Raw genomic sequence first — 17,163 nt, 5'->3', positions numbered from 1 at the left:
GCGAGAGCGGCGTGCGCGCTCCCCTCCCCCTCGCTGGCTCGCTCGCTCGCTCCAGAGTGCGCGAACGCGAGAGAGCGAGAGGAGGAGGGCGCTCCCGGCCACCGCGCTGCAGACGCCATTATCCTCTGTTTCCCCGCTGCACGGACGTCGCCGACCGTCGTGCTCGTCTCGCGCCCGGGTGCGGCCTGCAGGTATCGGGGCGCCCGGGCCTCGGGTGGGCTGCGGCCCGGGCGGCGGGGACGGCGGCTCGGGGCGGCCCCAAGCCCGGGCTCTCGGCCCGCGGCCTGACGGCCCGAAGGGAGTCGCCGGCGGGAGGCGGGGTCGCCGGCGCCGTCATTGACGCGGCCGCGGGCCAATCGCTGGGCCTCGCCGCCGCCGCCGCCGGCAGCCAATGGGGCGCGACGCTGGCGGGAGGGGGGGGCCCTCGCCCTGGCTCTCGCAGTCTCCGACTGTCGGCGGCGGCGCGGCCGGAGGCAACGGCGGACTCGCGCGGTGAGCGGGCCGGGCGGGCGGCGCGTCCTGCGCGGTGGGGAGCGGGGAGCGGGGGCCCCGGGGGCCCGCGCTCGGCCGTCAGGGGAGGACGGGGCGCCCGGAGACGCTGGGCCCGCGGCGCGGGGACGTTGCCGGCCTCCGCCCCTCCCCCACCGCCGCCGCCATTTCCCGCGGGCGCCTCTGCGGCGGCGCCGGGGACGCGGGAGAGCGGGGCGGGCCCGGGGCCGGGAAGGAGCGGGGGCCGGGGCCGGGAGGAAGAGCAGCGGGGCCGGCTCGGCCGCCCTTCGGCGCGTGAGGTCGCGGGCCCCGCGCCGCGGCGCGCTCTTTGTCCCGCTCGCCCGGCGTGGCCTCCGGGCAGGGCCGACGCGGAGGGCGGCGGGCGGGCGGATGGCGGCGGCGGCGGCGGCTTTGTCTGGGCGGTGGGGGAGGTGCGGGGGCCGAGCTCGCGAGCCCGCGTGCTGCTGCTGCTGCTGCTTCTGCTGCTGCTGGGCGGGCGGGCGGGTGGGGGAGGGGGTCCCGCGGCTCCGCCTAGTCGCACGTAGTCGCCATTACGCGGGCCGCCATTTCCTGTCGGAGCCGGGTGAGCACAGGCGGCGCCGCTATGCGGCGGCCGGGGCCGGGGGCTCGACTCGGTCGGCCCGGCGGGAGGGAGGGCGAGCACGCCTGGGTCCGCTCACCCTGCCCTGTTGGCGGGGACGGGGCGTCCCGTGGGTGACGCCGGCGCAGCCCCCGCTCCGGAGGAGGAGGAGGAGGAGGAGGAGGCGGCACAAGCGCGATGCCTGCCCGGACTCCGACCGAGCGAGCTCCTGTGCGAGCCGCTGGCTCGGAACGGCCGCAGCGGGCGGCTGTGTCTCTGCGCTCAGTCGTGAAGCGCCGCGTTAGAGGGGAACTAGGGAGTCGCAGCCGTTTTTGTGTTTTTTTTTTTTTTTATAATTTTCCTAAAGCGTCATTTGAAATTGTAACGGCGGCTGCTGCGGGAGGCTCCGCTAGCTCTGCGCTCTGCTGGACACAATGGCGGCCGTTTGAGTCCGCTCCCAGTCGGGGTTTTGGATTTCTTCTCCCTTGTGGACGTTGGAAGCAGCTTGGATTTATTTGCCACGCTGTTTGTAAGCTTGGCAGGTTTCGTTGAAATAATTGTCGGTCTCGGGGCGACCAGGAAGCAATTCCAGTTACTACTGGTCTGCACGGTGACACTAATCTTGTTGTGATGAGACGTGCACGCTTTTCGATAATTTTGTGAACGTAATTTAGCGTCGGCTGGTTTTTTCAGTTGTGATAAAAGGAACTCGGATGAGGTGGGATTTACTGATTCCTTGGGAAAATGGGCCCCTCGGTCTTCGAGGTTGTTAGTTGGGCTGTTGTTTTGTTGAGACGGTCTCAGTCTAAAAGCAATCCATTATATCTGGTTTTCGTGCTGAATTTGTACTGTCTTGAAAAACAGCCAATTACCTCAATACTAGTATTAAAGGAAAAAGCAAACCTGATTTATGGTGGCTTTTATAGACTACTGTAGCGATACGGTGTCAGTTCTGCTCTGCAAGGATGTGTGTGTATGAGTTCTGGAAGCACTCTCTTAAAAAGATTTTAAGCAAAAATAGTATTCACTTTTTAGTAAGCCAAATATACTAGCTTTATTTTGTTTATTTTATTTTTTTTTACAGATTGGTGTATCCATTTAATTCAAGAAAATGGAGACCGAACAGCCAGAAGAAACCTTCCCCAACACCGAAACCAATGGTGAATTTGGTGAGCAGATATTTTAATTATAAGCTGTTTGTGTATGTGTGTTAACTTCATCACAATAGTTAGATTTATATGCTATGGTTAACTCTTTTGTAATTATAATTCCATAGTCTTAAGATTGTGTTACTTCTTGGATTTTATGAACAAGAAGTAACCTTGTCTTCGCAGGTAACGAGTGCAAATTTTAATCCTTTGAAGTATTTATAATATCTGTTACAAAAGGAAAAGATCAAGAAAATAGCAAGGACTTTAAAATGTAATTTAAGCCACCCCATCTTAAGGATATTTCTAATTTAAAATAATACCTTAATTTCTAGGAAAACGCCCTGCAGAAGACATGGAGGAGGAGCAAGCCTTTAAAAGATCTAGAAATACAGATGAGATGGTTGAACTGCGCATTTTGCTTCAGAGCAAGGTACAAATGGCAACTTTTCTAGCTTTAGATTAAAATGTTTTACTTTTAAGCCCTGATTTTGCTTCCCTGGAAAGCTTTAGAGTTTTGTAAAAGACTTGTTTTGAGATGGGGTCTCTCATAGGTGAGGCTTGAGCTCTGCATCATCTGTCCTCTGCCTTAAGACAGTTAATCAACAGACTCCTCAACTCTGGGTAGCACTGGAGTTGGAAGGTGTGAAAGCCCTGTTACCAAGGTCCACCAAAGATGAGATTGAAGAGTGAGCAGGACGACTCTAGGTGTTGGTTACAGTTTAATCTCCCCATGGAACTAGTTTACTTATGTTTACCTTATAACCTTCTTCAAATTGCAATGTAGAAATATTTGCTGCATAAATTTTGCTTGGCTTTCACAAAAGGACACTTGTATAGAAGTAGTCTATGCTTTTTAGGAATTTCATATTCTTGTCTGAGGTTCTAAATATTCTAAAGATCTATTATAAAATCATACTCAGTAAGTAGAATCTTGGTTTCCCTTCATTCTCAAGTAGATTCCCAGTCATGTGTAGACTTTGTTGTTAAAAATTTTAAAACTATGGGTAGAAATGTTAATTTTATATGGAAATGCAAAGTAATTTTTTTGTCTGTTCTAGAATGCTGGGGCTGTGATTGGAAAAGGAGGCAAGAATATTAAGGCTCTCCGTACAGACGTAAGTATTAAACTACTAAACAAGTGAATTCCTTGTATGTTTCTAGACTTAAAGGTTCACATCTTAGAAATCCCTGAATGTAGCTACAAACCATTTCTAATAATTAATGGTTATATAGATGGTTCCTGCTTTTTTTAAGCCCTGATTAAGGTGGAACATATATAATTAAATCTTTTCATTTTCCGATAAGGCCCTTCAAATTAATTCACTTCAAATAAAACATCTTAATTAGAAATAGAGACAGAGTATAAAAACCCTTAATTGCATCATTCCTCTTGTGTGTATGTGTGAGAAGGAATCAGGCATTACTGACAGCAGTTGAAGTTGGCTGATAAAAACCAACCTGTATTTTCTTTAAAAAAAAAAAAAAAGTCCATCTGTTCCACAGCTTGCAACATGGATTTTTAAACGTGAATAAAGAATAGCTTAATCTTGGCGATCGGAACTATCTGCCTAGAATTTGAGTCTTCATAATTTATAGTGGGTTGACTCTTGTGATTAGACACATTAAATGTTGGCAGTACCAGAAGTGTGTGTGTTATTTCTAGTACTTGACTACACCAAAATTTCTTAATGTTTCTCTTGGTAAAATTGAGGCGAATAACTGTGTTAAGTACCTAACAGTATTTCATTTCTCTCGGTAACAGATCTCTGTGTTTTCTCTTGATTGCTATAAACTTTAAATTTTAATTTTTATAAACCTGCTTATGAAATACAGGAATGTGTATTACACCTCATGAAACCAAAACAGTCTTACTAGTTGGGTTTGGTGTGGGAATTTTTGTTTTGTCTTTGAACCTCTTTTTCCTCTTAATCCAGATGTTCTGTATAATTATCTGGGTTTTTTTCCCCATTTTCCTCAAGAATTTCAGTAAACTTTTGAGTCACGACAGGTTTTGTGTCTACCCTCACGAGCCAGCCTGCTACTGAAACATTAAAAAAACAACAAAAAACAAAACTAGAACCATCATTTAAGGTCCTTAACTGTTAAGCCACAGTCAGGTATAGAGAAGTCCATTATTGTGTTAGTCTTCAGAACAACTTAAGCTTGTTTCATTAATTGAGAGTATGAGTATAGTTTGTATTAAATTAAAATTTATTGCTTTTCCCCCTTTTCCCTCTCCTTGTTTTTTTGGCCATATATCTCCGTTGCCCATGTACTGGATCGACTTACCCCTGCGTTGCCCACCATGACGTTGGCCCATCCGCCCCTGAACGCCCATGTGAAAACCCTGGTTGGCTATGCCCAAAAATGTGCTCGTTGCCAAACGGGTACAATACTTGACAACTTGTGATTGAATGCCCATGCCCAATGCCAACATCCACGAACGCCAATGACCAATGCAGTACAATGCCAGTGTTTCAGTCCCAGACAGCAGTGGCCCCGAGCGGTATGTCCCAACAGTTTATGCCTCACTGCCTGATTAGAGAGAGAGAAATGTATTTATTACCTGCCTTTTATATAGTTAAATAGTACCCCCTTTAGACGGTGTATTGTTTTTCAAGTTTCTGTCTTATTTTCCCCATTAAGTCCTTTTGTCACTGAACTTTTACCGTGAGTTGCCCACCCAAACGATCCACTAATTTTATTTCAATGGAAGGAGCACAGCTTCAAGTGTTGCATATTTACTGCATTGTAAATCAGACTGTTACCCAAATAGTCTCTCGCTCTGTCTTTGTGGCCCACCTTGCTTCCCAACATTGTCTGTTCATAATTTTTTCTGAGAAACGCTAACTGGTTCACTTTCCTTCACTTCTCATTTGTATTGTCTTTGTTTTGTCTTGCATTTGTATTTGTTTTCTTGCAGAGCCCATTAGTAGTCTAATTTCTAACTGGTATCCATAACCTTACTCCAGATACGATGTTCACCACTTGCATATTCCCCCACTTTACCCAAGAGAAGGTGTGCCAGTATTGCCAATGTAACAGCGAGGGTGTCCTTAACTTGGTGGCGGGGAACATGAGAATTCAACTCTGCTTCAATTCTGGTCGATTATTGCCACTTAATCTGAGCCCTTCCAACAGCCCATTCTCTCTGTCTCTCTCTCTCAGAGTCTTCTAATAATGTTATGTCTGTATTGGGCATAAAATAAAATGCATGTACGAAATCCATAAATAGGCTACTTTAAATGGGGACTATTAAGTGATTGTGATGTTACTTCTCTAAAAGCTGATGATGGCTGATGACAAAACTCATTTTTCTTTTCCACCTTTTGTATTATGTGGTATTTGATGTTTGGCAGCATACTGAGTATCAGTGCTGATATTGAAACGATTGGAGAGATTCTGAAGAAAATCATCCCTACCTTGGAAGAGGTAGGTTTCTTGTTTGTTTGTTTGTTTGTTTGTTTGTTTGAATAAAAAATTGTGAAGATGAGGGTGTTTTAAAATTTATTGTGGGGGTGTTGGGGGAGGGGAAAGATGGTACAGTTTTGTAGCAGCAGAATCTTCATAGTGTGCAGGCAGCATCCTGTCTTTGTTCCTATAGTTCAGGGTGGCTGCTCCTGGAATAGTAAATGTCTGTGGTCATGTATCATGATTTAGCCTATATTTTAAAGGTCTGTTTTCTTAAACTCTAACAATGTGATAAATAAGGGGCAATTTAGATATAATTAGGACAGGTTAAAATTTTACTTTTTTTTTTTTTAAGTAGGGACAATGGGTTCATTTCCAGATTACAGTCCATCTTAAGGAAGTTACAGCTGCAGGACCTTGTCATAATGCTTCTGTAGAAAGGAAGCAATGGACCCATGGTCTGCTCATTGTCTCACTTTCTGACTATTGACAATAAGGGTCTATGTAAACATTGATTTACTGGGTATATGGAAAGGGGATTTTATGTTGGTTTTACTGTTAAATAAGCTGTTTTCTGGATTAATAATAGATTTTAAAATATGTTGTAGTAGCTTTACCAATATATGCGACAATAGCCTGATCACGCTAGACGCTTAACCTATTATTCTTATTTTTCTACTTTCAGGGCCTGCAGTTGCCATCACCCACTGCAACCAGCCAGCTCCCGCTCGAATCTGATGCTGTGGAATGCTTAAATGTATGTCATAGTGCCATTGAACCCCACTGAAGTATGGAGCCTGGCCCATAGGATCGATTTATTTTTAACATAGTGTGCTTTTCCCATCTCTATAGAAAAAGGCTTAAAAATATGATATATGAATGGTCTTACAACTCACTGTTGACCCTGCTCCATGCTGCAGTGGGAATTAACTACATTTGCAAAGTGCTTTGCAGTCATTTTTATTATGGTGTTATTTGAATGTTAATTTTGTGGTAACAGCGACATGCTAAATGGCTGCAGTGTGGGTATGGTGTTGCAGGACCTGAAAATAAAATAGTTTTTTAAGGTGGTGCAGATTGTCCTTTTTGGGCCTGGCTATTGAGGATAATAAGCACATAACTGGTAAAGTTATTGAGCTATAAATTCAGGTTGCTTACTGCAGCAGTGCATTATGTTATGCTCAAACATAAGCTAACGGTGTGTTGGGAAGATACTTACAAGAGAGTAAAGTTGTGTATTTCCCCCTCACAGTACCAACACTATAAAGGAAGTGACTTTGACTGCGAGTTGAGACTGTTGATTCATCAAAGTTTGGCAGGAGGAATTATTGGTGTCAAAGGTGCTAAAATTAAAGAACTTCGAGAAGTAAGGCATTATTTTGTTTTTATTTTGTTCCTTGCTGGATTTAATAGTTTTCTATACAAAGATAACTCTGTGGGCTAGTCCCTACGATAGATAAACCCATCACTATTTAGTTGGGTCTTACTAAGTTGTTTTTGTTTAACTTAGTACTACCATTTCTAGCCCCTGTATAGTGGTCACATTTTTATATTGGGAATGATTGGGTTTATATGTCTTAACTAGGGAGCCTGGTTTTATTTGATGTGCTAACTTCCTCTAATGAACTTTCCTCTTGTGAATGTGTTGTAGAACACTCAGACAACAATCAAGCTTTTCCAGGAATGCTGCCCCCACTCCACTGACAGAGTCGTTCTTATTGGAGGGAAGCCTGACAGGGTTGTAGAGTGCATCAAGATCATCCTTGACCTGATATCTGAGGTACCTGATATCAGAAATGGGGCTGCATCTGATGTGGAGGCCCCTTGGTACTTTAGACCCCTTGGTCCTTCATGCAAAGGTCCTTACAGTCAGTTCTACACTGCATGCTTCTTTGAGACATACCTGGGGTGATGGTCTCTAAGCTTAGGGTTTGTAAACCCTTTCCACACTGCCTATTCCTGTCTCTGCCTCTGTTACCTTTGGAGATGAATTATTGGAACGGGTTGATCTTTTACTTCAGTCTTTAAAATGTTGTATTTCTGTTTTTAGTCTCCCATCAAAGGACGTGCACAACCTTATGATCCCAACTTTTATGATGAAACCTATGATTATGGTGGTTTTACAATGATGTTTGATGACCGCCGTGGACGTCCTGTGGGATTTCCCATGAGAGGAAGAGGTGGTTTTGACAGAATGCCTCCTGGTCGGGCTGGGCGTCCCATGCCTCCTGCTAGAAGAGATTATGATGATATGAGCCCTCGTCGAGGACCACCACCACCACCTCCTGGCCGGGGTGGCCGGGGTGGCAGCAGAGCTAGGAATCTTCCTCTTCCTCCACCGCCACCACCTAGAGGGGGGTAAGCATTTAGCCAGACATTAACATTAAAAGAGGGTGCACTTAGCAGTGGGTACTGTGGTCTTGATGTGAGTATATAAACATTACAACACTTGTTATGCTTGCAGAGATCTAATGGCTTACGATAGAAGAGGAAGACCTGGGGACCGCTATGATGGCATGGTAAGAATTTTGATTTATAAAAGGGGTGTTGTAAGAGACCTGATAATCCTACATTTTGTGCAAGATTACACAGCCATCTGAATAGTTTGGTGTTTCTGTCCCTAATACAGGTTGGGTTCAGTGCTGATGAAACTTGGGACTCGGCAATTGACACATGGAGCCCATCAGAATGGCAGATGGCTTATGAACCACAGGTTGAGTATTAATGGTGTTAATAAAATTATCATGACTCTAACTTGCCTACTAATAATTGGTCTCACCCAAATCTTCAGTTTGCTTACTGGAATAAACTGGGGGGGGGGGCTGGCTTTTTTTTCCCCCACTAAGCTCTGGGATTTTGTTGTTATTTTCCTTTGGAATATTAAAATAAGTAATTTTGTTCTTCTTTGTTTTTAGGGTGGTTCTGGATATGGTAAGTTCCTTCTTTGTGAAATCAAACATTATTTTGTACATATTTTTGCATGAACTTTATTGCTCATTATTTAAATCAGATTATTCCTATGCAGGGGGTCGTGGCTCATACGGTGATCTTGGTGGACCTATTATTACTACACAAGTAACTATCCCCAAAGATGTAAGTATTTTTAATTCGGGGAAACTTATTTTTTTGTTAATGATTCTGCTTCTGTAAATTTGGCAGACTTCTCATTTATCATTGAGATAATGTTTAAGGGCTTACGGGGAGTGTGTTAAATGTCACATCATATGGTGACAATAAAAATGGGTGGTTTGGGGTTCTTGATCAGTTTGTTACAGAAATGTTAAATTACACATCATAATCCAAAATTTAGTTCAGGAATTTAAGACTGCCCTTCTAAATAGGTTATTATAAAGTTACTACTGTTAGTTATTGATAAGGGATATATTAAGTTTTCCTTCAAGGTGTCATTAAACTTGTATTTAAAAATCTTTTCAGTTGGCTGGATCCATTATTGGCAAAGGTGGTCAGAGGATCAAACAAATCCGTCATGAGTCAGGAGCATCAATCAAAATTGATGAGCCTTTAGAAGGATCGGAAGATCGGATCATTACCATTACAGGAACACAGGACCAGATACAGAACGCACAGTATTTGCTGCAGAACAGGTCAGTTTAAGCTTAGCTTTGTGTTAGTGTATGTGTACTAAAACCTTTTAAAACCCTTTCTTCCCAATTGATTTTTCTTTTAGAAACCATGGTGTTTCCGTCACTTGGGGATTCTAACTTCTTAAACATCCTAATTAATAGCTCTGCCTTGATTTTCTTCTGTTTTCTTACTAAAAATGAAGACATTCAATACTAATCTTGCTGGAAGAAGCCTTAACCAAGCAAACTTCTCATTTCTCTGGTGAAAACTGCTGCCAAAACCACCACTTGTAATAAATTATACAGAGCCTGTAGAAAATGTAGAAGAGTCATTGGATGTTGGCCTAGTTCTGTGTGGAAGACTAGTGATTTTGTTGTTTTTAGATAACTAAAACGACAACAAATCACAGTCTGCCATATGGCACAGGCCACCTCTACAGGACAGATAATGATGGTGCTGTAACAAAAACGCAGCATTTCACACCTTCCTTCCTTTGTCTTTCCTAACCAAGAATTAACAGCTTCTAGTTTCATTTTCTTAACTCTGCACTACTGCTGTCTAACATTTCTTAAGTTTTACATTGCTATAACTTATAGTTGCTAGTGCTCTTTAAAGTTCTTCTAATTGTAATGGACGTGTTTATCATTTTAATTTAGCATTTGAAATTGTCTTAATGTTGATTAAGATGTTTCGAACAAAAATTCTAATTCGTACTTTTTTTTCTTTTCTTTTATAGTGTGAAGCAGTATGCAGATGTTGAAGGATTCTAATGCAAGATATTTTTTCTTTTTTATAGTGTGAAGCAGTATTCTGGAAAGTTTTTCTAAGACTAGTGAAGAACTGAAGGAGTCCTGCATCTTTTTTTTTTATCTGCTTCTGTTTAAAAAGCCAACATTCCTCTGCTTCATAGGTGTTCTGCATTTGAGGTGTAGTGAAATCTTTGCTGTTCACCAGATGTAATGTTTTAGTTCCTTACAAACAGGGTTGGGGGGAGGGCATGCAAAAACTAACATTGAAATTTTGAAACAGCAGCAGAGTGAGTGAATTTTATTTTTTGTTCATTGTTGGTGGTTTTAAAAAAAATTCCCCCCCGTGTAATTATTGTGAACACCTTGCTTTGTGGTCACTGTAACATTGGGGGGTGGGACAGGGAGGAAAGTAATAGTCCACATGTCCCTGGCATTTGTTCAGAGCAGTGTGCAGAATGTAACGCTCTTTTGTAAGAAACGTTTTATGATTTTTAAAATAAATTTAGTGAATCTATTTTTGGTGGTCTTTTTTTTTTTTCTTTTTAGACAATTTTCAAATGGTGGTTGAATTTTCCAGCCCACCCCTAAACTAAACACTAAGTTTGATTTTCAGCTCCTCTGTTGGATATGAGTGCACCTCTTGGACATAGGCAAACACACTGGCAATTTCAGTCTGGGTGGTTTCTAATGGCCTGATAGATTTCCATCACATAGTCATGCTTATAATAAGCTTGGGATTTTGTTTGTTTTTGCAAATGTTTGCCACTACTTTTCAATAGTTTTCTATGTTAGTTGTGGAGAACTAAGGTGGGGAGCAATATTAGAAGAGTTAACCATCTTAAGTCTATGCCAGAAGCCTGATGGGTAATGAGCTTTACTAATCAGAATAACATTTACACTTGGTTATGGAAGTGGCTGATGCTGAGTAAATCCTGGTTATTTTTGTTAGATAATTTCTCACCTATAGACAAACTGTCAACCTGCTAGTGTCTTGTTAGTTGGACTTTGTAAAAATATATATACTTGTTTTTCCATTGTATGCACAATGAAAGAAAAAAGATGTACCATTTCTCTGTTGTGTGTTGAATTATGTAGGAAATGTTTGTGAACGATTCAAAAAATGGAAAAAGTTCCTGTGGATGTTTTGTGTAGTAATTTGGCATCTGTATTGATAGTTCAAAATACACATCTAAATAAAACTTCCATGGTGTTAGTTTTGATGTCTGCCCAATTTGAACGGGGGTTGACTGATAATGTAACATTTGTTGACATGTTCCTCTTGTGAGGAAATACAGTAATCTTAAATTACATGGGTTTTTGTGTGAAATGTTTTCTAGCACATAGGGACAAAGTCTGGTTAAGGGAAAATTCAGGAAGCTACTGATGCTAATTGGATGTCAGTGCTCAGGAGTTTTGAATTAATTGAACCTCAAGTGTGTAACTTATTGGAGAAGCTATAACTGCAGTAGTAAAGATTAGCTGGTTCATAAATATCCTCAGAATTACTTGGTTTCCGCTCCAGTAAGTTTGAAAATGTTGGTGTAAGAATGTTAAATGGGCAGGTTTTGGTTGTGACACACGTTGAGTAGTGTTTGTCAAGGGCTTTTTAGGGGGGTGACATTTGTAGGACATATAGTTTTGCTAGGGAGCCATTAAATTAATCCCTTAAAACCAGCAACCTGAGGTTTTTTCCAGAAGGTTAGGGCTTGGCTGACAACATTGCATCCTAGGCAAGGTGTTGCCTAGGCATTTAAGTGAATTGAGGTTTAATTTTTCGGTGAGGCAAAACCTCCCTAGAGGAAAATGAGTAACAAATTCTGCTCGAGGGACGCTTTCATAAAGTCACTGAAAGAAAACAGCGTAAATAACATCAGTACCTAGATGCCCTGGAGAGTGACACTGATTTGAATAGCTTTGGAAAGGATAGGCTTTTTACCTAATGGGCCTAAGAAATAGGAAGTCCACAGGGTTAAAGGAGTGACTTAGTTGGTGGAGTGTTGAGGTTCTGTCCCCAGTATCACTTCAGTTAGGCAGGATTGGACATACCTGTAACCCCAGGACACCAGGGGTAAGACGGATTGCTGAAGGTTTAGGTCAACCAAGGGTTACATACATAGCAAGACTTGGAAAAGATAATCCCCTAAAATACACTATATGAAACACTGTGCATAAGATTTGTTGAAGTTTGTGTGAGTGTCTGTTCATAAGGGGGTTGCAGGCCAGAGGATTTTCTGGTTCTTCACCTGGCTTGAAACTGGTTGTTCATGGAGTCAGATCACCAGTTGAGTTTCTTGCCTCCATAGCAGTTTTCAAGCTCCTGCCCTGGCTATCTATGGTGTTCTGGGAGTCCTAACTCATGGTTGTACAATTTTCACCAACTGAACTGTTTGTCTAGGCCCTCAAAAATATGCCTAATGGGCTTTTTTGAAAGTCTTATGTGTCTATTGACATTTTGAAAATAAGGTTTTTCCAAAAACTCAGAAATGAAATCACAAGTTTTACTATATTCATTAATTTGTGAGGGGGAGGGGTGAACACATGGTGTGTGTGTAGGTCAAAGAACAAATTGGGAGACTGAATTCTCTATGGGTGTCTGGATGAAACTGGTCAGAAGTGACACCTTTAACCCATAAGCCCAAATGTGGTTGTGGTTTGTTTGCTGTAAGACAGGCTAGCTGTGTACCCTGCAGGCTGACTGGCCTTCAACTGTGGTTGTTCCTGAGCCACAATTATAATCTTGAGCCACCACACCAAGTTTGGCATAGCAGAATTCTTAGCAATATTGCAATGTTTCTCAAATTTCATTATTAAAACCTACAAAAACACCAAGGGTACTGGCTAATCAAAACCAGGGGACAGTCAGCACTTGTCACACCATCCTTGTGACCTAAATTCAATCCCCAGAACTCACAAAGTTGCCCTCTGATATTAACAATTAATTTAACAATATTAAAATTTCCAAAAAGGAAATTTTGATGTCCATTTAAGAAGGATTTAAGCCTGGGGTGGTGGTGATGCAGGCCTTTAACCCTAGCACTTGGGAGCAGAGGCAGGTGGGTGTGAGCCAGAGCAACTCAGAAAACCCAGTCTGGAGAAACCAAGATTGTAATGCAGATTCACGGCACAGGAAGAAACTCAAAGGCCAGCCAGTCATGGCTGCATGAGACCCTAGTAAGACAAGAAATCAGTCATAACCACTAAAGGAGTCTAGTAGGGACTAGTAATCAGCATACTTCTAGGTGGTGAATATTGCCGGAGAGAGAATGTAGATTCAGTTAACTGAGGTAGAAAAGACATCTAAAATGTAGGTGCTATCTTTCTGTGGACTAGGGCCTGAGGCTGAATGAATGAATGAATGAATGAAGAAAGTGAGCTAAGTATAACCATTCATCTGCTTTCTGACTGCAAATTGTGAGTGGCTAGCTCAAGCTCCTGCTGTCATAGTAAGACTTCAAGCTGAGCCAAAATAAATAGCTCTCAAGTTTTCTTGTCACACCAATAGGACAAGGAACACACACACTAGGTTACTCAACCTCTGTCCTCTGTGGGAATGAGTGCGTGCTTGGGGACTCCAAATGCATGGAGGTTGGGACTAACTGGAAGTCATTTCTCTCCTTTCACCTTGCTTTTGAGGCAAGTTCTTCCTATCTGTTCTGTGTTGTGTACTCCAGGTAACCACAATGTGTAGATGCAGTCTCAAGCATGTTGGGACCCCAAACTGTGTAAAAGTAAGCACTGTCAGTTTGTATGCACAATGATTCCTCCAAGTATAGTAATTTCCGTTTGAGAAAGAAATCTGGTGCAAGGAAAAGTTGAGACACAAGTCTGAGAACTAGGCCCTTGAACACCCACCTAGCCCTTTGTAGTATATCTGACTTATTGTTTTAGTTTAAGTTTCTTTGTTACTTTACAATGTAAAATGAGTATAGTAATAAAGTTTAAAATGGGGAATTTGAGTTGGGGTACTATATGCAAATACGATGGAAAATATAAAATGTTAATAGTGATGACTTTCTTTAATTGAAGAGATACCTAGATGGGTAAAACACCCTTAGGACATGCCTCTTGAGGACAATTCCAGGGACTACAAGATATAAAGACTGAATCAATGAACTGATCAATGGTTTAATCCATTAACAGGTTCAGAGTTTGAATAGACATAGACAGTGGAAAAAGTTGACCACTGGGGGAAAGGAGAGTGTGAATGCCTTTGTATCTTTGTAACTAAGGATAACCTTGGCCATCCTATCTCTACCCTCTATTAAACTGTTGGTTTTACTCTTTTCCGTTTGTTTTGCTTTTTTGAGATAGGGTCTCTACATAGCCCTGGCTGTCCTGAAACTATGTAGACCACCAGGCTGGCATTGAAGCCACAGACATCCACCTGCCTCTCCCTAGTTCTGGGAATAAATAAGTACCCAGGTGCTCAACTATTTTAAGTACTTGTCATAGTCTATCATCACTGAAAATAGAAGCAATAGCAGAGTTGTTATCGATAGATATGTAGTGCTTCAGAATTATGATCGTCACTGAGAATTGTCAGCTGAGCTAAATAGCAAGACCCTTTCTCAAAAACCAAGTCAGATAAATGTCTTGATTAACTGTAGTACCCTGTGTGCGCCTGGTGCCCTCCCATCTGGAGCCAGTAGAGGGCATCCAAACAGTTGCAAGGCACCAAGTGGATGCTGGGCAATTAACCCAGGTGCTCTAGAAGAGCAGCCATCTCACAGTCAGCTCTCAAATTACTTTAAACTCTTGTTACTATAATCTTAGGAACGCTGTCAGTAGCTGTGTTCCAGAGTTCCAACAGGCTGTGTCATATTCATTTCTCTTCCCCCCCCTTTTTTTTTAAACTTTCTTTGATGATTAACTGTTCAAAATGTATAATCTTGATTTTGTTGTCATGAGTGAGTCTTTGTGTCCTGTGATAATAGTTTTGGAGGAGGTTTCAAATTCCAATGAGATAAAAAAAAAAGTGTATTCAATATCTGTTTGAATGTTCTGCATATATAATCTGTCTAGTTGTTCCATAATGTATTTTAGTTCTGGTGTTTATTTGCTTAGTTTTAATTTGGGAGAGCTATCTAAATATAAGAGTAGGGTATTCAAGCCACCCCTATTCCTGTGTGAGGACCTATGAAACATTGTATGCCTCAAATGAATGTGTTTTATGAATTAGGGACTCCAATATCCAGTGTATAAATATTCCCTTCATAATAATGTGGTATCCCTTTTTATATTTTCTTCTCTCATATTTATTTATGAATATAAGTGCATGACAGAAGAGAGTATCAGACCCTACTAGAGATGGTTGTGAGCCACCATGTGGTTGCTGGGAATTGAACTCAGGACCTCTGGGAGTGCAGTCAGTGCCCTTAACCTCTGAGCCATCTCTCAAGTACCCCTTTTATATTTTCTAATTAGCTTTGGTATGACATTTACCTGATATTTGCTTGGTAAATTCTTTTTGGTTTTTTGATATTTTTTTTCCCTTTGCTAGCTGAATGTGTTTCAGGAGACACCATGTGATTGGCTCTTGTCTTCACTACTGAATTCTATAAAACTTTCAAGGAAGATCTCATACCAATTAATAACTTGCTCCACAAAATAGAAACGGAAAGAACGTTTCATACCAAAACCAGGTAAAAGCATAACAACTAAAAAGAAAACTACAGACTAATTTTTTATTTTTAATGACTATAGACAAAAAATTTCAACAAAATCCTTGCAAATTAGGGTCTGGAGAGATGGTTCATTTGGTAAGAACATGAGTTGGTCTTCCACAGGTCCCGAGTTCAAATCCCAGCAACCACATGGTGGCTCACAACCATCTGTTGTGAGATCTGGTGCCATCTTCTGGCATGCCAGCATACATGCAGGCAGAACACTGTGTACATAATAAAAATCTTTTATTTAAAAAAACTCAGAAACGAAATTTAGGAACACATTAAGATCATACATTATGAACAACTAGGCTTCATTCTGGAGAGACAAGTTTAGCTCAACATAGATAATCAAAAATGTAATACTATGTAAACAAACTTAAAGGCAGAAACCACACAATGTCAAAAAGGCTTTGTTAAAATTCAACATGCCTTTGTCCTGGAGATGTTAGGAATAGATGGGTTGGATCATACTTTAAAATAATAGAGGCTATATCCGTGGCTGGCTGTGTGGCTGCCCTGGCATCGTCCGCCCTCCTTTTCTCAATCCTTGCTTGCTCTTTCTCTAGCCTAGATTTCTCCTACTATTTATTCTCTCTCCTGCCAGGCCCCCCTATTTTTTTCTCCTGCCTCGCTATTATCCGTTCAGCTCTTTATTAGACCAGTCAAGTGTTTTAGACAAGCAAAGTAACACAGTTATACAGAGGTAAACAAATGCAACATAAAAGAATGTAACACATCTTTGCATCATTAAACAAATATTCCATGGCGTAAGTGGATGTCACACATCTTAAACTGATATTCCACTACAGCAAAATCAGTATTTAAAAGAACAAGTCAAAGCCAGGCATGGTGGCCCTTGCACGCCTCCAACCGAAGCCCTCGGGAGGCAGTGGCGGGGCAGGGGCAGGGGGGGAGGAGAAGGGAGGGGCAGGGGGCAGGGCAGGGGCAGGGGGGGCAGGGGGGGAGGGAGAAGGGAGGGGCAGGGGCAGGGGCAGGGGGGGAGGGAGAAGGGAGGGGCAGGGGCAGGGGCAGGGGCAGGGGCAGGGCAGGGGGCAGGGGGGAGGGAGAAGGGAGGGCAAGGGAGGGCGGGGGAGGGAGAAGGGGGGCAGGGGGCAGGGGGCAGGGCAGGGGCATGCAGGTCTATGCGAGTCCATAGCCGTGTGGTGTACAGAGCAAACTCCAGGTGACCCGAGTCTACACAGGCCTTCCTTGCCTCAAAACGCAACAAACCACAGCAAAGCACTGCGGGGCAGCTTTGGAGCTCCCGGCCTGGGGCAGGGCGGAGGGGCGTGGGCGCCGCCTCGCTGAGTACTTATGCTGCTCCCTAGAGACCCCGTCTGCGCAGGGCCGAGCGGCCTCAGCGGGAGTCCAGCCCGGCGTCCAGAGCGACGGGCGTTGGCGATGGTTGCTCCACCCTGACGGGAGGGAAAAGGCGTCCATCTCAGCCTCGGCCGGGACGAGGAAGCTTCCACCGCAGCCGGCCGGAAACGGCGCGGGGCGACTTCCGGAGCCTTCAGACCCGGAAGCGGGCC

At 43.1% G+C, this 17,163-nt stretch overlaps 1 protein-coding gene across 6 annotated transcripts; it reads left to right on the top strand.

Moving 5' to 3' along the window:
• Positions 1–39: 39 nt before the first annotated feature.
• On the top strand, positions 40–11,178 carry Hnrnpk (heterogeneous nuclear ribonucleoprotein K). 6 transcript variants are annotated; one of them, XM_027409717.2, is made up of 16 exons: positions 40–178; positions 2,154–2,238; positions 2,553–2,650; positions 3,279–3,335; positions 4,683–4,726; positions 5,580–5,652; positions 6,317–6,388; positions 6,884–6,997; positions 7,283–7,411; positions 7,682–7,989; positions 8,096–8,150; positions 8,261–8,344; positions 8,547–8,562; positions 8,642–8,724; positions 9,067–9,236; positions 9,953–11,178. In XM_027409717.2, the coding sequence occupies exons 2-16, from the start codon at positions 2,181–2,183 to the stop codon at positions 9,984–9,986; spliced, it is 1,395 nt and encodes a 464-aa protein (XP_027265518.1). In that variant the 5' UTR covers positions 40–178; positions 2,154–2,180; the 3' UTR covers positions 9,987–11,178. The 6 variants fall into 6 exon arrangements, with proteins under 6 accessions (XP_027265518.1, XP_027265519.1, XP_027265516.1 ...); XM_027409718.2 differs by having other exon boundaries at positions 52–191; positions 10,013–11,178; XM_027409715.2 differs by having other exon boundaries at positions 52–191.
• Positions 11,179–17,163: the final 5,985 nt, after the last annotated feature.

The sequence above is a fragment of the Cricetulus griseus genome, chromosome 3 (genome assembly GCF_003668045.3).
Source record: "Cricetulus griseus strain 17A/GY chromosome 3, alternate assembly CriGri-PICRH-1.0, whole genome shotgun sequence".
Classification (NCBI taxonomy): Eukaryota; Metazoa; Chordata; class Mammalia; order Rodentia; family Cricetidae; genus Cricetulus; species Cricetulus griseus.
This window is presented reverse-complemented; position numbering and strand designations above follow the sequence as displayed.

Coding starts and splice junctions, on each gene's coding strand:
- Hnrnpk (XM_027409717.2), top strand. CDS start 2,181: ATGGAGACCGAACAGCCAGAAGAAACCTTCCCCAACACCGAAACCAAT. Junction 7,412..7,681: donor TCCTTGACCTGATATCTGAG/GTACCTGATATC, acceptor TTCTGTTTTTAG/TCTCCCATCAAAGGACGTGC. Junction 8,725..9,066: donor AAGTAACTATCCCCAAAGAT/GTAAGTATTTTT, acceptor AAATCTTTTCAG/TTGGCTGGATCCATTATTGG.